The 21,619-nt window shown below is 39.8% G+C and overlaps 2 protein-coding genes across 2 annotated transcripts; one reads left to right on the forward strand and one right to left on the reverse strand.

Annotated features, from left to right (window-relative positions):
- Nucleotides 1-309: 309 nt before the first annotated feature.
- On the forward strand, nt 310-7,805 carry scpep1 (serine carboxypeptidase 1). The gene is made up of 13 exons (XM_008415087.2): nt 310-464; nt 676-815; nt 1,671-1,760; nt 2,191-2,346; nt 2,567-2,641; nt 2,920-2,992; nt 3,707-3,744; nt 3,829-3,957; nt 5,405-5,489; nt 5,597-5,710; nt 5,809-5,946; nt 6,844-7,007; nt 7,318-7,805. The coding sequence occupies exons 1-13, from the start codon at nt 413-415 to the stop codon at nt 7,378-7,380; spliced, it is 1,317 nt and encodes a 438-aa protein (XP_008413309.1). The 5' UTR covers nt 310-412; the 3' UTR covers nt 7,381-7,805.
- An 892-nt stretch (nt 7,806-8,697) lies between these two features.
- engase (endo-beta-N-acetylglucosaminidase) lies at nt 8,698-20,525 on the reverse strand. Its single transcript, XM_008415086.3, has 14 exons — nt 20,349-20,525; nt 19,511-19,587; nt 19,217-19,418; nt 18,954-19,102; nt 18,623-18,777; nt 16,253-16,401; nt 15,010-15,181; nt 14,818-14,924; nt 14,621-14,732; nt 13,096-13,283; nt 11,889-12,031; nt 11,381-11,480; nt 11,169-11,280; nt 8,698-9,980 (listed from the first exon to the last, which is right to left on the reverse strand). Exons 1-14 carry the CDS (start codon nt 20,465-20,467, stop codon nt 9,591-9,593), a joined length of 2,175 nt encoding a protein of 724 aa, XP_008413308.1. The 5' UTR covers nt 20,468-20,525; the 3' UTR covers nt 8,698-9,590.
- Nucleotides 20,526-21,619: the final 1,094 nt, after the last annotated feature.

Below are 21,619 nucleotides of genomic sequence, written 5' to 3' on the forward strand. Positions count from 1 at the left end.
ACTGCAGATATTAAATTTGGACAGCTGTGAGGAGCTTCTTTGTCTTGACGTCAGTAGCTTCTATCTCCTCCTTTGGCCATGGGATGCATGGCTTGGACTTTTTCTTGCCATTTGCTTGTCTTTATTTTATTCACACCAACGATCATCAGGGATTTCAGCCATCTGATTCAGGTGTGATGAGGAAGAGGCGAACTTAACAGCTGCAGGATGGTGGTTCTCTATCCAGAACACACGAACTAGCTAACGACCTGTAGATACGTCACTAGACGCACACCAACTAGAACCTCCCTCTCCCAACCCGTGTGTGTGTGTGTGTGTGTGTGTGTCAGCTGACTGTGTGTGTCAGCTGACTGGGCTGGTGTCATGTGATTTTTGTCCTGAATCGGAGCGGAACGGCCGGCTGACTGAAACAATGGCTCGGTTTGAAGCTCTCATCTGTTTTCTCTCTGTTCTCATCCCCCAAGGTAAGCTTTCTGGATTCCTCCACCCCACTAAGTTACTAGAACCTGCCCTAAAACGTGATAGTTTTCTGTTCAACATCTACTGTAAGCTCCTTGACTCCACTGACTGCAAACCGAAAGTGAATCTTTATAAATAACTTGCTAAATAAGCACATATTTGAGTTAATTGAAGAGTGCGTGTAGATACAGGGGGATGTACGTGTGTTGTTCGCAGGGCTTCCCTCTCCGCTGGCGGGGAAAGAAGCATGGGACTACGTGGAAGTGAGACCCGGGGCCCACATGTTCTGGTGGCTTTATTATGCTGACAGTCCGTCTGCTCAGTATCAGGACTTGCCGCTGGTCATGTGGCTGCAGGTACAAAATAAAACCTAAACCATTCAAACCTTGTATTTTAGTGTATTGATCTGAGTTACCGTAGATTAAAAATAAGGATGTTTTTTTTCTTCATATCCAGTCATATTTCATAAGTTAGAATCTGCGTTCACATGAGGCTCGTTGGCCAGATTTAAAGTACACTTAATGCTAAATACCCTTAACCATAATGTTAAACATATTATAAGCATAATATATTCTGTAAGAAAAATGTTTTTTTTTTTTTTGTAATTGATCTGTCATATTCTAATTTTAAATGTAACATTTAAAAAAAATATAAGCAGAAAAAAGCAACAATTGGTAGAAATAAAAGCTTGAAACAGCAGTGTATGGACAACAGAAATACTTCAATAATTGAATTATAATTTGAATTTATTGAATATGTAAAAGAATGCATCCCTCAGTACCATTCAGTTGAACGACTTTGTCTTAAAGTAATTTGTGATTCATGGAAGAACTGAATTGAACATTTAAAATGTTTGTTGGTGGAAGTGAACATGGTGTCACCTGATGAGTAACACCAAAGATGCTTCTATTAGTAGCCACCGAGGAGGAAGTAACCATCAACCAGCAGCAGTGTCAAAGTTTCCCTGAAACTGTTGCTAACGTGCGCGTCTCTTAGATAAACGATGCACAGGTTAATGTTCTGCAGCTTTCTTCAGTGTGTCTCACTTTTCTCAATTCATATTCAGTTCAAACTTTAACTTGAAATGTGCTGACAGCTCAAGTTGTAACAGATATTCTGTGGGCAATCCAAAAGTTCAGAAACCTGTAAAAAAAAAAGAGAAAAAACAGAATCTGTTCCAAAATGAACATGGCTCTGCTCTGTGTTTTAAGGGTGGACCAGGAGGATCAGGGAGTGGCTTTGGTAACTTTGAAGAAATTGGACCCCTGAACAGAGACCTGGAGCCCAGGAAGACGAGCTGGGTAAGATATCCCAGAAAATCACTGTGATTTTCTGAACTATTCTTACCTCTCGCCATGTTACAACTACGAATTATAACACACAGATTTTATTCTGATGATATGTTGCTATGCTTATACCAACATAAAGCCAAGACGTTCCTCCATTGGTTTAAAGTCCATGTTTTACAGTGGAGATGATGTGTTGTAGTTACATTTGCATGTACAAGTGCGAATGTACGCTAAAACTTTGAGTTCAAAGTTGTTTTTGTTTTTCGATAATAGTTTAGTTGAAGTTGTATTTCATGTTACATTTAAGAAATTTCATAAAGGATCTACAAAAATATGGATGAGCAATTTATAGGTTCTTTTCTGTAATCCATGCTAGCTAGCTACAAAATAAAAACTAAAATAATGAACAAAAAACATTGTGTGTGTGTTCTATGTTGTGTAGGTGCAGGCAGCCAGTGTGTTGTTTGTGGATAACCCAGTGGGCACCGGCTTTAGCTACGCGGAACAGCCTGACGGCTTTGCCACCAATGTTTCCACTGTGGCCTCAGACATGCTGGTGCTGCTCAAACATTTCTTCACACAGATACCAGAGTTCCAGGTGAGCTGACCTCCAATCAGCTCATATTGAAGCAACAGTAATGTTGTCTAAAAGCTTGGCTAACTTGTGGGGAAACTATTCACTTGTAACTAGACTCATTCTTATGGTTCTAAGTGGGGTTATGTTACATTTTCACTATTTCCTTGCCTAAATTTGAGAGGATTATTTGTCATATGAAAGAAGTGATTCCACTGTGAGTTAAAATGTCTGAACTTTGCAGAGCAAGCCCTTCTACATCTTCTCTGAGTCATATGGGGGAAAGATGGCCGCTGCCATCTCACTGGAACTCAGCAAGGTGAGCTTACTGATCTTTGGGTCTATAGCATCAGATCCACAGCTTTACTCACAGAGCCTTAGCTGTATTGATGGAGTATCACATGATGGGCCACATAAGCCAGAAGTAAATCAGATTTGCAAGTTTGATTTTTTTTTTTTTTTTTTTAGGATTCTAAGCAGATGTGCACTCTGTCATTCACTTATATGACTTGAACATGTTATATAAAATTATGAGTACTTTAGCTTTTCCTGATAACAAGCTGTGGCTTTTAATCTGGGTGAATTGTCTGTTTACAGGCTATAGCCAAAGGCTCAGTGAAATGCAACTTTGCTGGTGTGGCACTTGGAGACTCGTGGATTTCCCCGTTGGGTCAGTATCAGTCAGACTTTAAGCCTCCAGGTCAACCTTTGTCCCCAGTTCTAATCAAAAACACACCAGAAAAATGCTGCACAGTCAGATTTTGGACCTTGATGCTTTTGCAAGTTTCCTCTTGTGACAGCATTTTCATGTCACACCACTAGGTGGTGTAGTAGTTAAAAAAACATCATTTATCCACATTGTAAATAATTAGGCTCCAAAGTGCCAGAGATCAAGATTTGCCAACCTTCCTTTAACTGGCTTTGTTTAGTAATACGTGATGTACAACTTTAGGTAATATATGTATTTTCTTTTTATCCCCATTTGATTCAAAGCTACTATCTCTACCAAAAAACTGACAGCACATCATTTCACCTTTTGTTCTATAATCATTAGGGGGGAAAAATTTATTGATCAAATTTGAATCAACAGTTCAGACTTCAGCAAATAGGACATTGGTAAAGGCCAGCTAATCATTGATCCATCTCTACTGTTTTATTAGCGGTTTTATATAGTTGTTAACTTTTAAAGTTCAAAAAAAAATTTTTTGTATGTGAATAGCACTTAGTGATGGATACATGCATGCAATGTTTTCACGTTTCCTGTCAACACTCCTCTACAGTCTCTCCATGTATGATCAGATCATCTGGAAAAACAATCGTCACATGATTTTTTTTTTTTGAGAGATAACATGCCTCTCACTGTAAGAATGTCTTTTGTTACCAGACTCTGTAATGACGTGGGGTCCATACCTTTATACCACTGTGAGTAACACACAGAGTGCGTTTCATTAACAACCGTGGATCCAAGCTGCTCTGTTGAATTTCCATCTGACCTGCTGTGTGCAGTCCCTGCTGGACAACAACGGCCTGGCTGATGTCAACAGTGCAGCGGAGAACGTGAAGCGAGCTGTGGAGCAGCAGCAGTTTCTGAAAGCCACTGAGCTGTGGTCGGTCACTGAGACGGTAGTGGAGCAGGTTGGTACCACACTAGAGCCTGGACAAGCCATAACAATTGTGACCACTCACAACTCAACCATTCTAATTGAAAAACTGACACAGCCATCAAACACAACGGTTCTTACACCACACTTGATGTCAAAGAAAATTCGATCACGTCAGCTTTGTCATACGGCCAAAACCTGCCAACAGCAAAACAGGCGAATCGTTTAAGCACAATGCTCTTTGCTTGGTAAAAAACTAACCAAAAGAGAAGTGTAGTGGAGAAAATCTGGGATTCCCTGTAAGACCTAGAGAAGACAGCAGTGAACCAAGAGCTGCGGGGAGCTACTTAAGGCATGTTTCATCTTCCTCTGAAGTTGGAGTTAGGATGTGGAAATGGCAACAAACCCCAAGTCCAAGTTCCAAAACCAGGGGGATTTGCTAAAGTATGTGTTCACTGCCCAAGCTAACAGCTGCTGGTAATACGAGCTAATAAGAATTCAGTTTACAGTTTGCTTGAAAAAAATTCTTTAAAAAAATGCATTCTTCTACCAATCACACAGTGCCCACGGCTTGTTGGGGATAATCACTTTGATTATCAGTGGCTATTAATTTCCCAAAGGGCAATTATTAATAGAACTGATTTATTCATAACAAATTATTATTACCTGATTGTCAGGAATCATTAGCCACATACCTATGTAGGTTATCGAGGTGTGGTGTTGGAATGAATCGGCGCTGTAATTGAGGCAATTTAAGCAACTGAAAAACAAAAATGTAACAGACTGAGCTGAATGGACAGAGACGGCATTTTGTCTGGAGCTGCTGAGAAGCTTGTTTACCGGAGCAGGAGGGAAACAGGATGTCAATATGAAAAAGGAACAGTGTCTTATTAATATAACTCAGATCTTCAAAGGAGAAACTAACAGTTGATGTGGACTTGGATCCAAAGTACTTGAATACAGCCAGCATGTTCAGGATCTTTATGATTTTTATAATGTCACAGGGTGTCCCTGCTGTTTGGGGCTACCCTTGGCCAATGGGCTTCTGTCAAACTTAGGTGTGACATGCTGTGAATGCTGGGATCTGGAGTTGCTTTACCAGTTCCGGCTTGAGGTCTGGTCACAAGGTCAGGCATGTGAAGTTACACACAACCCATTGACTGATGACATGGTCAAATCCCAGCAGGTTTCAGGATAATTTTTTTCCCCTTTTTTTTGTTAAAAAAATACCAGCTCTGTTTTACAACAGCTTAGAAATGTCATGAAGTATATTGGTACTTGGGAAAACGTGATATGAACTGAGGTAACATTTGGGACTCACTGATCCTGAAGACCTCCGCAGGTTTTGGTAGCACTCTTGACAAGTCAGGAATGTTTTGGTGCCTTAAAGATCTTTAGGAGAGGGGTTATAATAGTAGGACTGAAATAATGTACAAGTCTAAGATTTATTTTTCAAGTCGGCAAAATTGTTTTCTTCCCAGAACACCAATGGGGTGAACTTCTACAACATTCTAACCCAGCAACCAGATGAGAAAGTCACTACTGCTGCAGGAGAAAACTTCATCTGTATGGTTCTATCTAAAACCTAGACTCCACTTACCAAATGAATTTATGAATATTGGGCCTAATATTATTTCTCTAGCCAACTGATGTACTTTTCCTCTCTGCATCAGCTCTGCAAGCCCGCCGCCACATTCGCCCTCTGCACAAGCAATCACTGAACGAACTGATGAATGGACCAATAAGGAAGAAACTGGCCATCATCCCTCAGAATGTCACTTGGGGAGGTATTTGGAGCTGGATTAAGTCTCCATAATACAGACTGTCCAGTGTTATGTTTTATGTGCTCTCTGCCTTCTTTGTCCTCATCTATTCTGGTTTTCAGGTCAAGCAGAGGATGTGTTCAGCAGCATGGCCGGTGATTTTATGAGGCCAGTAGTGGATATAGTGGACCAGTTGTTGACAGCTGGAGTCAATGTGACGGTTTACAATGGCCAGCTGGATCTTATAGTGGACACCATGGGTAAATGAGCTTCCAAATCAGTGATATATTTAACACTAGAGATGTACAGAGAGGCTGGTGACCAGTCAGTGTGAAACTCAGAAATAGATTTTTTTTTTTTTTGGTCAGTGAGCGTGCTCTACCTAAATGCAACCAGTTAACATAATGTTGTTCCTTTGAGAAGAACATTGTTTGCTGTTTTTGGTATTAAGTACAAGTTGAAGAGACATGTCTGTGGTATAGTCAGGATGTCAGACACAGACAGAGTATGGTAGATAATAGGAAAATGCCTTTTTTTTTTTTTTTTGAGCTTCCAGTTGAGCTGGTGTGGGCTGGGTTTGGAGATGCTGGCAGCTTTTGGGAAATCTGTTAAGGTTCTGTGTGTTCCAAAGATTAATCACTCAGATTGCTTTTTACTGTTGGTTATGTCAAGTTATGCTAATCACTAAAAAGAGGCTAAAGACTGTTGTAAATGCCAACTTCATCAATGTCTATTTTTAAAATTCTGATGTGCATAAAGTTGGCTTGAATTTCTTCACCTATTGCTACTGCTAAACTACTACAATTAAAATGATTGTGATCATTTATTTATATAGTCTACATCTGATCAAAATGTTATTCGGACCTAGTTGTACCACAATGGCAATTCAGCCACAGTTAAAGGGGGATGTGTCTATAAACTAAACTAAACTATTCCAACGTCTTCAGCACCAGTTGGTAAACTTTTTTCATTGAGTGTTCTGATAATACACCATGACACCCACTGTTCTAATTTAGTAAGTCATAAGAAGACTAAAGCAGAAGGATATATAATCATTTTCCAAATAAAAACTTGAAACTAGTACATCTCTAGTGAACACATGTAACCAATCCTCATGTTTGAGCTCTGGATGTAAAAGCACATTTTTATTCTTCCAGGTCAGGAGCTTTGGGTGAAGCAGCTGAAGTGGGAGGGACTTCCTGGTTTCAGCCAGCTGAGGTGGAGCCCCCTGGATGACCCAGCCTCCCCAGGAACCACTGGAGCCTTTTTCAAGACTTACAGGAACTTTGCATTCTACTGGATCCTCAAAGCTGGTCACATGGTAAAACCTGAGCTGGTTCTACTTTAGTTTTAAATATTGAATTTCATGAAACACTGATCTGTTTAGTTTGGAATAGTAGAAGGGTGTAGAGTAGACCTGTAATACAATGTAGATGGTTGAACTGTAAGATGCTATAACATATTTTATCGAGAAGTACTCAGATTTTTGCTTTGCTTTCTGTTTGGTGTTGACTGAAGCTTGAGATGTGATTTTTTTATTTTCCTATGAAGCTAATTAAATGCAAAGTGCATATTTTATAGCAAAATGGTAGAAATTCAGCGTTAAAGTGTAATCTTCTGTTATACCTCAGATTCCTTCAGACCAGGGAGCCATGGCCTTGCAGATGCTGAAGATGATCATGCAGCAGGACTGAATGAATGCTGTGCCAGCTGCGACGGCTCTGACAATCACACATTCTTTTTTTTTTGTTGCTTTCCAAAATGTACTTTGATATCAGGTGTACTTGACTTAAAGCTCTGTAAATTCCAGTCACTAAATACAACTTTCTTTTGTAAATACTCTTGTATGTTTTCTTTTTTTGTTTTTTTTGGCATGCTTCTATGAGAAACTCTGATCAACACTACTAACTTTAACTGGGTGAATTGATTTGCAGATGACTAATGACCATAAAACAGAACCTTTGGCACCATCTGCAAGGGGTCTGTGGGTTTTGCCTCTATAATCTACACCATCATTATGTCATCACCATCTACAGTGACTCTCTTTGAAGAATTTGAATTAATGGGTTATAACAATGTTTAATTTCCCGTTGGGATCAATAAAGCATTTTGAATTGAATTTGAATAAGGGTGTTGTTGAAAATGTTTAGGCTTCACTTTTCCACTTGGAAAGTGGTAGAAATAAAAATTGGAGCAAAAACGTTTTAGTCTTGATATGGATGATATCATCCATAATAATGTCCTGATCAAACTGTAAGCTCAGCTGGTATTTTGAGAAGTATGGTTTGAATCCCCACCGAAGCCTTTCTCCTTTCTGCATGAGGTTTCCTCCCACATAGCAGAATTAAGAAAATTAGGATAATTAGTCTGTATAAATTGCCCAATTTATACAGATTTTGTGTAGCCCTGTATCCAGGAAGTACCCCACCTCCTTCATGACAACTGGAGAAATGCACCAGGCACCTTGTGACCCTGCAAAGATAAGCTGGTATAGAAAACGCAGATTTCTCATAAAAAAAAAAAAATGTTCATGGTTTTATATGAAGTCTGCGACAGACAGCGACCTGTCGCTTACACGCCCGGAACATTAGCTGGAGATGGGCACCAGCACCGCCCGACCCCACTAAGGGACAAGGGTGTACAGAAAATGGATGGATGGATGGATGGATGGATGGATGGGTTTTATGAAGTGGTGCTCTAAACCAGTATCATCAAAATAAAGAATGAAGAAATGTCTGGCATGATTGTGTTTCATTCTTACAGTAGAGTTATCAATACTTAGATTGACATATGGGAGCTGTTTTAGCTGCCCCTCATCGCATTGATAGAAATCTCTCCATACTGAATGGCGGTGGAGCCGGGTCACCGAGACGACATATTTGCTTTGCAGAAGGACAACATGACAGGAAAAAACTGGGACTGAGTCGTGTGTGTTTTCTATTTTTCTTTCAACCTTTTGAGTTAGCCATCTGTATTGGCTAGCTAGAATATTGATGCACCTGAACACTGGACATTTTATATTTGTATTTTATTGAGGTGGTATGTGGTTAACCAATACAAAGTGTTTAGTGCTCACAGTTGAAAACACGTATATACACTGTATAAAAAGATACAAAGTGTAACTCTCTGAAATAAGGTCAGACTAAATTTTCTGGTTCTCCTTCAAACCTCGCTCTGTACCTCTGTATGGGAAGCTCCTTCTAGCGTGACCAATCATGGAAGCTTCTAGCAACCTTGTTTTTCACAGAAATAAACACACAATCAATAGATGGACTGATTTTTTTGGATGAGACCAGCCACTTCCGGTCAATGAGTAGCCAACTCACTTTTTACGTAACAACTCATCATTATGGCTTCTAAGAAGACCGGGATTGTTTCTGTGGTTGGAACAGTGGTCTCAGAAATAAATTTCTTCAGGGCCAGTCCTACAGCTTTTAAATGTGTCCCTCTTACACACTTGAAGGCACTCTAAGCTTTTCGAGGAATGCAGTTTGAGACTTCGAGGTTGTCCTAGTAACTAGTGATGGTGGGATGAAGCTTCATGCACCGCGGCGCTTCATTTGCTCCAACTGTGACATCAAGTGGACTGTATATGTAAAACAGGCAACGTGAAAACATGATACGTGACGCCTGGGATTGAATAAACAATTAAATGTTTGATTCCGACATAAATTCTGATTATAATCTTAATCTGTTTATATGAAACAATGTCTGGGGTTGTTACTCTAACCACATTATTTATTACTTAAAAATAAAAACTTGAACTGTGCTCGGGATCAGGTGGTTTCGCTGAGATGATTCCATCTGCTACAAAAAAACATCCATGCTCAAAATGTATAAATGAAAGTCTTTAAAGTGTGGAACGTATTTGCAGACAGCTATTTGTGTGAAATCCATTTTCAGATCATTCTGTGTAGCTGAGCTGTCTTCTTCCCCACCAGCTCTCTGGGATGAGGGAGCCCCCCCTGGTCACCGGCTCCACCAGCAGCTCCAACACGCTGGGTGGCTCAGGCACGAGCAGCTCCGTCACCCTGAACTGATTGGAGTAGGCCCGGGCCAGCAGCTCCAGCTGACCCGGAGGGATTCTTGGGTCAGGTCCTCTCAGCCTTCTCCAGTACACCCTGAAGTGGCGCACAGATTCCACGGGGTAATCCCAGCGCAGGGTAGCATTGAGACGCAAGCAGGAGGACGAACTCTCTGGTGCTGAACCGGCTCCACGCAGCCAAACCACATCATCAATGCACAAGCCCCGAACGGGGTCAGTGGGTGGCTGCAGAGTACCCACGTCCAGTACCTGACAGAAACACAGCAGGTGGAAAAACAGTTCCTTCAACACACGTCAGGTTAGATCTAAAAAGTAAACCGGTTGTTTAAATTATTGGATCTATATAGATAAATTCATTCTGGATGGATATTATATCACTCCTGGTATCTGAAATGGTAGAATTGATCTAAGTTGTTTATTGGGTTAGATGAGTTTTGAAGTATAAAGTTTAAGTATGGTTGAGGTCAAGGCCATTCCAGAAGCTTAATGTCAGTGTGTTTTATCCTCTTCAAAATTAGTTTATGTGTGTTTGAGAACAATCTCCACTTGATCCAAGGTGTGACCTCTGATAAAATTAATTAATTAAGATGTTCAAGAATAACCTAAGACCCACTGACAGACTGAACAGAACTGCATAGGAAGGCGATGGCCAGGCGAGTTCTTCACTGAATCTAGTAGAAAAGTTTAGAAAACATTAATATGGTCCTTATGTGTTTCTGCAGAGACTGAAAAAGGCACATGGCAGTAACCTTGAAATCTGAAGTCAAAAATATAAATAATTAGAGTAAAACCAGATGACAGCATATGAAACTGACTTAAATTATATGACAACAATAGGTCTGGACTTTAACTAGGCCATTTTGTCTTTATGACCAAACATGGAGGAACAGCATTCAGATAATGCACCACAAATCTAGAACAAACTTTCTGAAAACTGCAAAGCAGCTGAAACACTGAGTTCCTTTAAATAGAGACTTAAAACACACCTGTTTAGAGTACAAATGAAACATTGATAAATAATGCCATCAGACAAAATGTTGTTTCAACTGTGTGTTCTGTCTGTATTATTGTGTTTTTATGATGTAAAGTGCTTTGAACTGCCTTGTTGGTGAAATGTGCTATAAAATAAACTTGATTGATTGATGTCATAGAAAGCAAGATTAGCAAACTCTAGATGCCACATGTTTCATTGAGATTTACTTGTTAACTATAGAATGAGGCTGATTACAGCCCTTTGTAATAATGTTATGTTAAAAAAAACACTTCCCCAGTTTTCCCAAACAAAAAATGACTTCAAACCATATTGGAAATGGTCCTTGAGATGCATAAAAACCATAAAGACTTTATGCATCAAACCTTCTCCAGCAACACTTTCTATGTCTCTGTCTCATCTAGAAAATGATTCATGTACTCTGTAGAGAGCAGTGATCATCTCACCATGATCTCTCCCACTCTGCAGCTGAAAGTCATGTCCTGAGGCTCCCCTTCCCGATGGATAAGGACACACACTTCTCTGAGAACGCAGCCATGAAGCTGCAGTTGTGAACATCTGCTCCGAGCAACAATGGAACAACAGAAAGAACAGACATTTATGATCTAAAACGAAGTCAACTCAACGAAACTGCTGCTCTGCTGTCACTGTGCCTCACCGAACAGTCCATCCATGCAGGTCTTTGTTTCCACAAAGCTCAGACATCTGGCTCTCCAGCTGCGGTCCACTTCCCACAGTCTCCGGGGTCACACTGGTTACTGTGGAGAAACACAGAACATTTATCAGCTCAAACTTTAAGACAGACTGTTTTCCTTTTCAAAAACATCCAAGTCAGCTTTGGATTGTTTTCCTTTATAGAAAAACATATTTGATTGTACATTTCTAACTTGAATTGTATTTAAGATCAAGTGTTTGTTACAGAACAGCTTAATATACATATTTTGTTATTAAGTTTAAATGTAAGGTTATACTTAAGAAAGACTATTGTCTTTCTTAAGTAAAGACAACAGTCAAACAAAAAAGTATGTTTACTAAAGAATCGATAAGAGCTGCTGTACGGATCTATTATAGATCTTCTACGTTGTGCATTTTTGATCCAACAACAAATCCGGTAGATTTTTGGCTCTTCATATTGGTCCTGAGGTTATGTTCCACAAGAAACTCACGTGTGACCTCATGGACATCAGTGTGGGAACAGTGAGAAGAGTCTGTTGTGCTCAGCTGCAAAGAGACAGTTATCCCAGCAGACGCTTTGTACACCAGAGTTACCATGATCCTGGAATCCAGCGGCACATGGAGAGAGAAAATCCTGGCAAATACACAAAGTAATGTCATTTTTTATTGCTTATAGCATGAATGTTGTATTGACAAGACAGAGTAAATGAAATGATCCACAACACTAGGAGGAAAAACTATCATGTTTGAAGTAAGAACATCTTCGGCTATAGTCACAGATCCAGTTGCCTGGATCCAGATCCAGGCAACTGGATCTATGATTAGATCTTCCAGTGTCTTCTGGAGTTTCATCAAAGCAAATCAGGCTGAATTTTGTTCTGGAGAAATCAAAGAACATGATCCTCACAGTGCCGCCTGCATCGTCTAGATGACAGTGGGTTTGTTGGAGCAGGTGTTTGACGGCATCATCAACTCTAACTCCATGGCAATAAGCAAACTGCAGGGGGTCTTGATATGTCCTTGTCTGCTTACAGACCCTCTGGGCTTATAGTCATTGATGACTGATGGGTGAGTTTGTCATGAGGAACCAGGCAGGTTGCCAACCACATCAATGGAATTTCCTTCTGTTTTAGGTTGGCCTAAAAAGACTGAAGAGGTGCTGCACAGGCCTTTCAGGACTCCAGAGTCCACACCATGTGGACCTGCAGTCTTCCTCTCCAGCTTCTTCCTGCATGCCTACTCGCCACCTTTAATCTTGACTAAGTTACTCCTCAGTAATCCCCCATCCCCCTCACTAAAATTTCATTTTTTGTCTTGTTTAACAGTTCATTTGGGTCACTAGTTACCCTGGATAACTGGGGAAGCATATCACTGTTTTGGTGGATACATTATTAAGTACAAAGTAGCTTATATAGTTGGTCACACACACACACACACACACACACACACACACACACACACACACACACACACACACACACACACACACACACACACACACACACACACACACACACACACACACACACACACACACACAGTCATGACACTGATGTCCTCTCCAATCTGTAGCCTTACACAAGAAACTCATTAAATCACTGTGTAAAGCTATATGTTATATTCTGCCTCATAATAAATATATAGTTGGTTATAAAGTTAATATAAATGTGTATACATAAACACACGCAGACACTTTACTTGGCACAAATTGGAGTGTTTAAAGTTGCGGGGATGAGTCCGTCCAGCAGCAGCGAGCACCCTCCATCCCAGGCATCTTCAGGGCAGCCGCTGCTCCTGACCCAGCCCCGGTCCTCCAGAGCCATGTGGTAGTACAACGGCTGGATCTCCTGAGCAGCCAGGTTGAACCAGCTCTTTGCCGTCTCATGCTGCAACACACAGGGACAGCAAGCAAAAGGTTCTTTTTACCTCTAGGTCAACTTTAAAGCTGGGAACAGGAACAGTAGGTTTTGTTGCTATAGAGTTAAAATGTTTGCATATTTGAAGAAAATAGCTCAAACTGAATGTCAAGAAACGGAATGTCAACTTTTAAACTAAATGTCCAAAACAAACAAAAAAATTGAAAGTAAAGAGCCTTTTTAGTATGAATGAAGCTTTAATCCAATCCAAATTTAGATCTTCAGTTTTAACTTTTATTTTGTTTATATTTCTTTTCAAACCTACAGACATTGGTAGATTTGAAAACCAATGTCTGTTTATATACAGCTTGTTTGTTTCTGACAAGCTCTATATGTCCATTGCATATATGTCCATATATGTGTATTGCAGACTTCTGCCCAGGTCCCTCTTGAAAATGAGATCTGGATCTCAACGTGGTTTACCTTGGTTAAATAAAGGAAATAAAAAAATAAATAAAATAAAAAAACATATATATATATATATATATATATATATATATATATATATATGTGTGTGTCAGAAACAGACCTTTCACACCTTAAATTAAAGTGCTCGGTCTACTTCAGAAAGATCTGATAGTCATTAGCCCTTTCATGCATAGCGGTCACTACAGTGGAAAGATACCTAAAAGCCATTTTCTGTGTTTCTTGTGGATTTTTATGTTATAAATACACACGTTCTACTGAAGTGGACACTAGTGCATCATACCCTATCAACTGCCGGCCGTCCACTGCAAGTGCAAGAAAATTTTTGTCAAATCCAATATGGCAGACAGATGAATAAGCAATTTAGGAATATCCAGTCCCTTCTTCTACTGTAGAGGGTTCTTGCACGCAAAAAAAAAATATTGTGACATAATTTAACCCCTTAAAAACTACTGATGTATTTGCCAAATATCAACTTTGTATTTGGAGAAAATTACAACTGATCACCTGGGAAAAAAAATCCTTAATATTATTATTATTATTATACAAAAGATTTTCCTACCTTTTTTATGCTTAAAAAAATAAAAAACACTTTGGGAAATAATTCTGACATAAAGGATCATATTTCATATATGAAAGAGTTAGAATGCTACAGGTTTATCATCTGCACGATGGTAAACAACAACATTATCAGCCTAAAACTAAATAAGTCATCAGAGTAAAAGATTAAAGACACAGCCATTTAAAAACTTCATGCACATTAAGAGTTGAGCATTGTTCATGAAGTCATTTTATATACATATACTGATACTAGTTGGTGTGTTGGTGTTGGTTTTGTGCATTTAAGCTTTTACTCCTTTTAATTTCCAGTCTGTGAGTACCTGCCCTTTCCTGTACACTGCTTTCCCAAAACCCTGGCAGAAGGAGGAGATGAATGGAAGCTGTGAAGCTGGTCGGTGGATGTATAGGTAATCTGAGAGAAGAGCCCAGAACCTGCAGGTGGAAGCAGAGCATCTCGGTGTCATTATGCCTGCAGATCTTCACCAGGTGTGCACTGCACACACTGAGCTGGCCTCACTTGTCTTGATGGCTGCGGAATTCGCTCTTATCACTTTGACTCTCATACACCCATCCTGGAGCGAAGATGGCTGCAGAGAAGTTGTGCTTTCGGATGACGTCCAGAGCCTGTCAACAGCCAGAACAGGATGCAGAACTAAGACAGATATCTGAGAAGAAACAACTGCCATGGACGGACTGTTACAGTCTCTACCTTATTGGTTTCCAGCATCCCTCCCACCACCTTCCCTCTGGCAAACACGTCCACCCCGATGTACACATCAGCCTGACGGCCTTGGACGACAGAGTAGTTCTTCATCCACTCCAGGTTTTCCTCTGTCCAGTTGTAGTTTGTAAAGAAACCATCACAGGCATCGAAAAATATCCTGTCAGAGAAAAGTGAGACAGCTAAATTAGTGTCAACAAACCAATCATTTTTGATGGTTTGTTGACACAGAGCAATGTGCTAGAGCAATGTTCTAGCACATTGCTCTAGCACATTCATGTGCTATGGTGACAACATGTATTTCAGAAATATTATGAATACCGTATTTTCCGCACTATAAAGCGCACCTAAACACCTTCAATTTCCTCAAAAGCCGACAGTGCGCCTTATAATCCGGTGCTCCTTATATATGGACCAATATTGAGTCACAACAGGTCTAGCAACTACGGTAAGCAGCCACCGACTTCATTTTTGCCCGTAGAAGAAGCGCGTGGTGCATGCTGGGATAGTCATCAAAAAACTGGTTTGTTAATAAAGTTTGACTGACCTATCTACCTACCGACCTGAAAATCAGGTCGTCTGCAGGTCATTTAGCACCACGTTCCCCACCAATATGCTGTGCGCGAACGGAGAAGGGTGACCATCGTCCGGCCACGCCCCGGCCCAGTCGCGGAAGGCTCTCCTCGCCGACCCGAGTCGGATTGTCTTTTTAACATTCTTTATGTCAACAAAGTGGCTTTAGACATTCATCCGGGGTGCTTCGACTAGGGTTACCCCTATACATTTGAAGCCAGGGGGGGTGGAGGGGCAGGGGAAGAGAGACAGAGGCTGCGGCGGCAGCGTGTCGGTTGGTCTGTGTTACCCAGAAAGCAGTTGGGCACAATATGCAACACCAATACCATGAGTGAAACAACGACTGAGGCAGACGACTATATAAAGTACTCGGGGACCACTTCTTTATTATTACACATCCACATTTGTAAAGTACGGAATAAATCACGTCCCGTATTACAGAACAACGGTGGAAACCCTTACTGTAGCGTCTATTCTATGCGCCTTATAATGCGGTGCACCTTATATACGAAAAAAGTTTTAAAATAGGCCATTCATTGAAGGTGCGCCGTATAATCCAGTCCGCCTTTTTGTGCGGAAGATATGGTACACAATGAAGTGAAATATGCTCATGTCTCAAAGAAAGATCAGATAAATGTTTTTTTCTCCTTCTACTCGCCTGTTGGACTGGTTGAGTTCATTCTGCCACTTAAGCTTTCCGTCCTCAATGACGCTGTCGTACCACAGGATCAGGCTGCTGGGCACTCGCTCGTGCATCTGCTCCGTCAGGTAGTGCAGAAACAGCGGAGCATTCTTCACAGCTCCCTCCTGCAAAACATCACAGTGCAGAGATCCAACCTGCTGCCTGATTTATTCACTAAACATTTTCACCACTTCTTATGACTGGCAGCAGCTAGAGCATTTCATTTCACTGGGTTACAAATACATTTTTTTTTCGGAAGTTGTTTCTATTTTTTCAAACTGAATTAGGAATATGTTGCACCACTGAATCCAAAAATGAAGTCAATTTTTCTCATTCAGGTCAGATTTTTATTCTACCTGTAATTTGATTTAGAGAATTCTGATCTTCTGACTAAATTGATGAAATTTTTGTGACAGTTTTTCGGCTGTTGACCAGTGTTATTGTTGACTTGCAATTAGTGCTGATACAGGCTGTTAATTGTATAAAAAATGTTACTAAATTGCTACATAATGATTGGTAATGTTTTAAGTTTATTGAGGAAGGTAAAGAAAAAAGAATCAAAATATCTGCTCTATCTTGCTCTTTCACTGCCTCATGCGTTTGTGAAAATGCACATGGAGTAACAGTGTCATTAAAAACGAATAATCTGTTAGAGATTGTTAGTGGACAGAACGGGAACTGGTGTCATCTGTTCTGGGTCTGCTTTATAGTCAGCTTTAGAGGATTCTGCTTCTGTGTTGTTGTTTTTTTGGATACAATTTAGTTTCATTGGTGTTTTTGTGCATTCCCTTGGTCCATTGTTAATTCCAGTTCATTCCACTCCTTACTAGAAGCAACAGAGGAAAGAGGTGCCAGTAGGTGGAGGTGTCAGTAGCTGCATTTCCACTGACCATTTAATTGCGCAAATTGGAATTGCTAAAATAAATTCACTGAATGGAAACAAGCAAATTTCAAGAAAATCTAATTTTTTGATTAAAAGTATTTGTGCTAGGGTGAGGTGGTTTTTCATTTTTATTGATAGTATATTTTACAAAACTGCAATGGAAATACTTTTTCCGCTTTGTCTGGGTCATGTGATCAACAACTGACTAGTACTATTGGGGAAAAATACAAAGACAACGGGAAGTGACAGGAGGACGATGTTTTCTAATGACTTGATACTGAATAATCGTATCCATGTGATACATGTTTCTTATTTAATTGCAAAATAGTGTTTTTCAACATTAGCGGAATATCGACAAAGTTTTGTGCATATTTGTAATGGAAACATAGCTTGTGTGAGCAGCAACATCAAGTATGTTGTCAGGTTTTTTGTGCATCTCTTACCTGGTAAACATGATGCCGTAATGAGAGCAGAGACATGCTAAACTTAAAGGTTGCTGCTGACTGTGTAGAGGTGAAAGAAAACCAGAAACAAAGGTGTCTTACCAGCTCCAGGTTAGGAGATGTTGTTAAAAATGACAAATGTATCAGATGATTTAGTTTAGAGCAGAGGGCAGATGGTAGAAGTATTGCACTTATGCAAATGCTCTTTAGCGGTTCATTTACCAGTCCTTCTACATTCCAGTCCTCACCTACGCCAAGCGCAGTGTGCAGGAACTGAAACGATGAGGTCATACGTTCAAGCAGCCAAATGAGCTTCTGCTGAACAGCTGCTGGGCTCCTCATGATCACAGAGAGGTAGCCCATGGTCAGCTCCATCTCCAGCAGAGCTCCATCTGCCCTAGCTGAATAAAGCTAGGCTGCAGATATAACCTACCATGATCCAGATGTTCAAAACATCCCTGACAACATCAGGTTTATTTTGTAAATGGAACTGTGTGGATGTGTACGTGGCTGTTTTGTTGTTGTTGGTCTGTTTGGTATATTCTATGTTCTACTGCTGGCTGGAAAATGGCTCGGCTCTCTGTGATAATAAAGATACCTTTAACCGTGAGGAGCACAGCGATGCCACAAAACCTCTGAATAAACCAGGTGTTGGGGGTATGGAGATGGGCTTCCAGTAAAGATGACTTCTAAAGTAGGAAAATGTCACTGATACAATGTTTCAGAAAACTATGATTTGAAGGATTTCAACAGGATACCAGAGAAGGTTCCAAAGTGACTGGAGTTTTCTTTGACTGTTAGAAGCACAGAGTGAAACTGGCCCCTCGCAAACAGGAAGGGTTTTTATATTAAACTCTCTCTGATCCTATTTTTAAAGTTAGTTTGAATTTAGAAATACATATTTCATTGTTTCCACAACTAAGAAGTTGTCTTTTCTATAATATGCACACAGCTATGAAGGAAACCAGTGTGTTTTGTTAGTATTTCCACGAGGAGAAGAAGAGCAGACCTATGACTCACACTCAGATTGTTCTCTATGTTAATGAGCCAGCCATCAAAACCGTAATAATGACTGATCTGGACCAGCTTGTCAGCCACGGCCCGGTACGACTCCTCGTCTTTCAGGAAGGCCTCACACACTGCCGCTCCGTCAGTCCATTCTGTGATGAAAGTCCCTGAAAAGCAGCTCAGTGATTCAGATTACAACAGAAGGTGTGAAGGCAGGTCAGGTCAGTGGCTACATTTGTTCTATCATAACTGTGTAACAGTTCAAAGGGTAAGCAGAGTTTTGAAAAATCACTGTAAAAACAACTCCAGGATAGTAATCCAGATGACAGCCTTTCATGCTTACCAAGAACTATGACTCCATGTTTATGTGCAGCATTCGTCCACACGGCTGGAGGAATAGTGACCATCTGATGAGTGAAGTAGTTAAAAATGTCTATGTACTGCCAATGGTAGAAGGCAAAGGGTGCCTCTGAACTGGTGCCTTGGACAAACCTTAAAAAGAGAAGTAAGGATGAAATGTCATTATACAAACATAGATTTTAATGCAAACTTTCAAAAAAGAACTTCTAAACGGAAAAGGTTTAATCATAGATATATCCACCATACCGATCGTCCAGGTAGCCACCCATCATGTCATGGGACACCAATGTCCGGCGTAGACAGTTGACCAGACGGGGCTTCCGAGGTGTCAGAGGAATGGCTGCCACGTTGAAGGGGTTCGCCTCACTTCGGTTCCATGACAACAACTCATTCATAGAGGATAGACCACAGCTGATTGGTTCGGTTGTGTCTGCATCGTAATGTTTGGCTGGGACAGGAGATAAGAATGAAAGCAGCACAACACGTCATCATACAGACAACAGGTCAGAGTGTCATCAATCTTCATGACAGCTGTCTTACCAGGAAGAGCAGAAGGTGAATAATTGATGACCTCATGAACACTTGAGTCCACAGGCTGGTCAAAACACGACTCAGTTCTGAAGAAACACAAGGTGCCTTTGCCTTATTTTATGAAGAAATGCAGTCCAGCAAAAAAAGAAATACAAACATTTGGAAACCTTAACTCTTGAATATGTTGCTGTCCAGTCCAGATCTTTAAATCAAGTAACATTTTTAACAATCTACAAGGAATCCATCAATGCTCTCTGTTATCTGCATTGGATTTAACTGCATTCTTGAAGTTGGGAAAGTGTAAACGTAAAAGTGCAAGATAGCTATTGAACGATCTGAACGGCTTTGGACTTTCACACCATGTTAACAGAACCAAGCCGCAGGACCTGAACCGGGTTATTTCCAGATGTGTAAATGGTTGTGACTGTTCTTTCTGACTACCGCATACATTTGAATCACTTAAGTTGTCCTCACCAGCAGATTTACTTTATAAGAGGCATAGTAGAAGACCTCTACTGCCCAGACTTGACTTTACCAATATGATGTAGTTATAAAGTACATACCTAGCATTTTTGGGACCTACTTTTGCTGCACTTCCACAACTTTTAACTCAATCTTTTTTCTTTTTTTTTTTTTTAATGGTGGAATTTGTTGTGAGTGGCTCTCTCCACTTCAGGCTACATTTAATCATTTTATAACCTTAGAAAACCACATAATTGTGTATTATTATTACTACCGCGACATTACTTTATTGTCTGTTTTAGACGGAAACTGTCCAAACTTAGTTTTAATCTAGTTAACTTGGTTTTAATCTGTTAGCACATGAAGTTTTTCCTGGAAACTGTACCGTTTCTTTTTACTGTCCTCTTCCTCGTCTTTAGCAACGTTTTCACTTCTTTTGAGATTATTAGCAGCTGGCAACCCGTCTTCTCCGAGAATCACATTTTTATCACCAGTTAACGCCATTTCTCCGCACTGAAAGGAGTCACCAATGAAAGAGAAACCAGGAAATCCCAAAAGGCAAACAACTACTTCCGAGTTTATCCTTTCATAATAAAGATCCAGTGTTGGAGGCATACAGTGAATGGTATAATAATAATAATAATAATAATAATAATAATAATAATAATAATAATAATAATAATAATAATAATAATAATAGCGGAAGAAAGTGCTAAAAGAGAAGTAACTTGAAACTGACAAAAGTAATAAGTAAAGATGTGTGTGTGTGTGTGTGTGTGTGTGTGTGTGTGTGTGTGTGTGTGTGTGTGTGTGTGTGTGTGTGTGTGTGTGTGTGTGTGTGTGTGACCTAGTGCTATTTATTAATTTCCCTCGGTAATAGTGATATAGCAGAAGAAAAAGAAGGGGAAGAGGATCAACCGCAATAAAAATTAATTTAAAAAAATGAAATTCGTAAACTGCACAAACATACCAATCAACATTTTTAATCAAGTGATAAAATAACGATTTAAATGTTTAAAATTCAATGAAAGTACTATTACACAAGTTATAAAATGCTCCGCTGTTCTTTTTTTTTTTTTTTTTTAGAATTGTTTTTATAATTTATTTTTTCATATATTTTCTTTTTATGGCTGAAGAATGAACTTCTGCGTTTCATTGACCACTTGCAGATGGACAAAAGCCAGAGGGACAAAGATAGCGATCTTTTGTTGTTGAGTGGAACCAGAGCCTTTAAACTTTAGGAGACTAGTCACACATTGAATGCACTGGAAGCATAACGAATGGGACAATAACATGAGAACCTGAATTGAGCGGAATGTGCGAGCGAAGAAAACTTGCAAGACCTATGTACTGTTATATATATATATATATATATATATATATATATATATATATATATATATATATATATATATATATATATATATATATATATATATATATATATATATATATATATATATATTCATTCCTCCCTCAGCCCACTGGCTTTAATGTTGACACCTTGAGATGCCATGAGACCTACATTCTGAACATCATGGCATAGAGTGCATCCCAGTTCCAGTTTTCCATGTCTGGCATATAACCATTCATTTTAGCTTTTAAACTGGTTCTATTGATCCTGTGTCCAGACAGAGGGATAATCAGCAGCCCAGC

Source organism: Poecilia reticulata, chromosome 8 (genome assembly GCF_904066995.2).
Source record: "Poecilia reticulata chromosome 8, P_reticulata-male-v2, whole genome shotgun sequence".
NCBI lineage: Eukaryota > Metazoa > Chordata > Actinopteri > Cyprinodontiformes > Poeciliidae > Poecilia > Poecilia reticulata.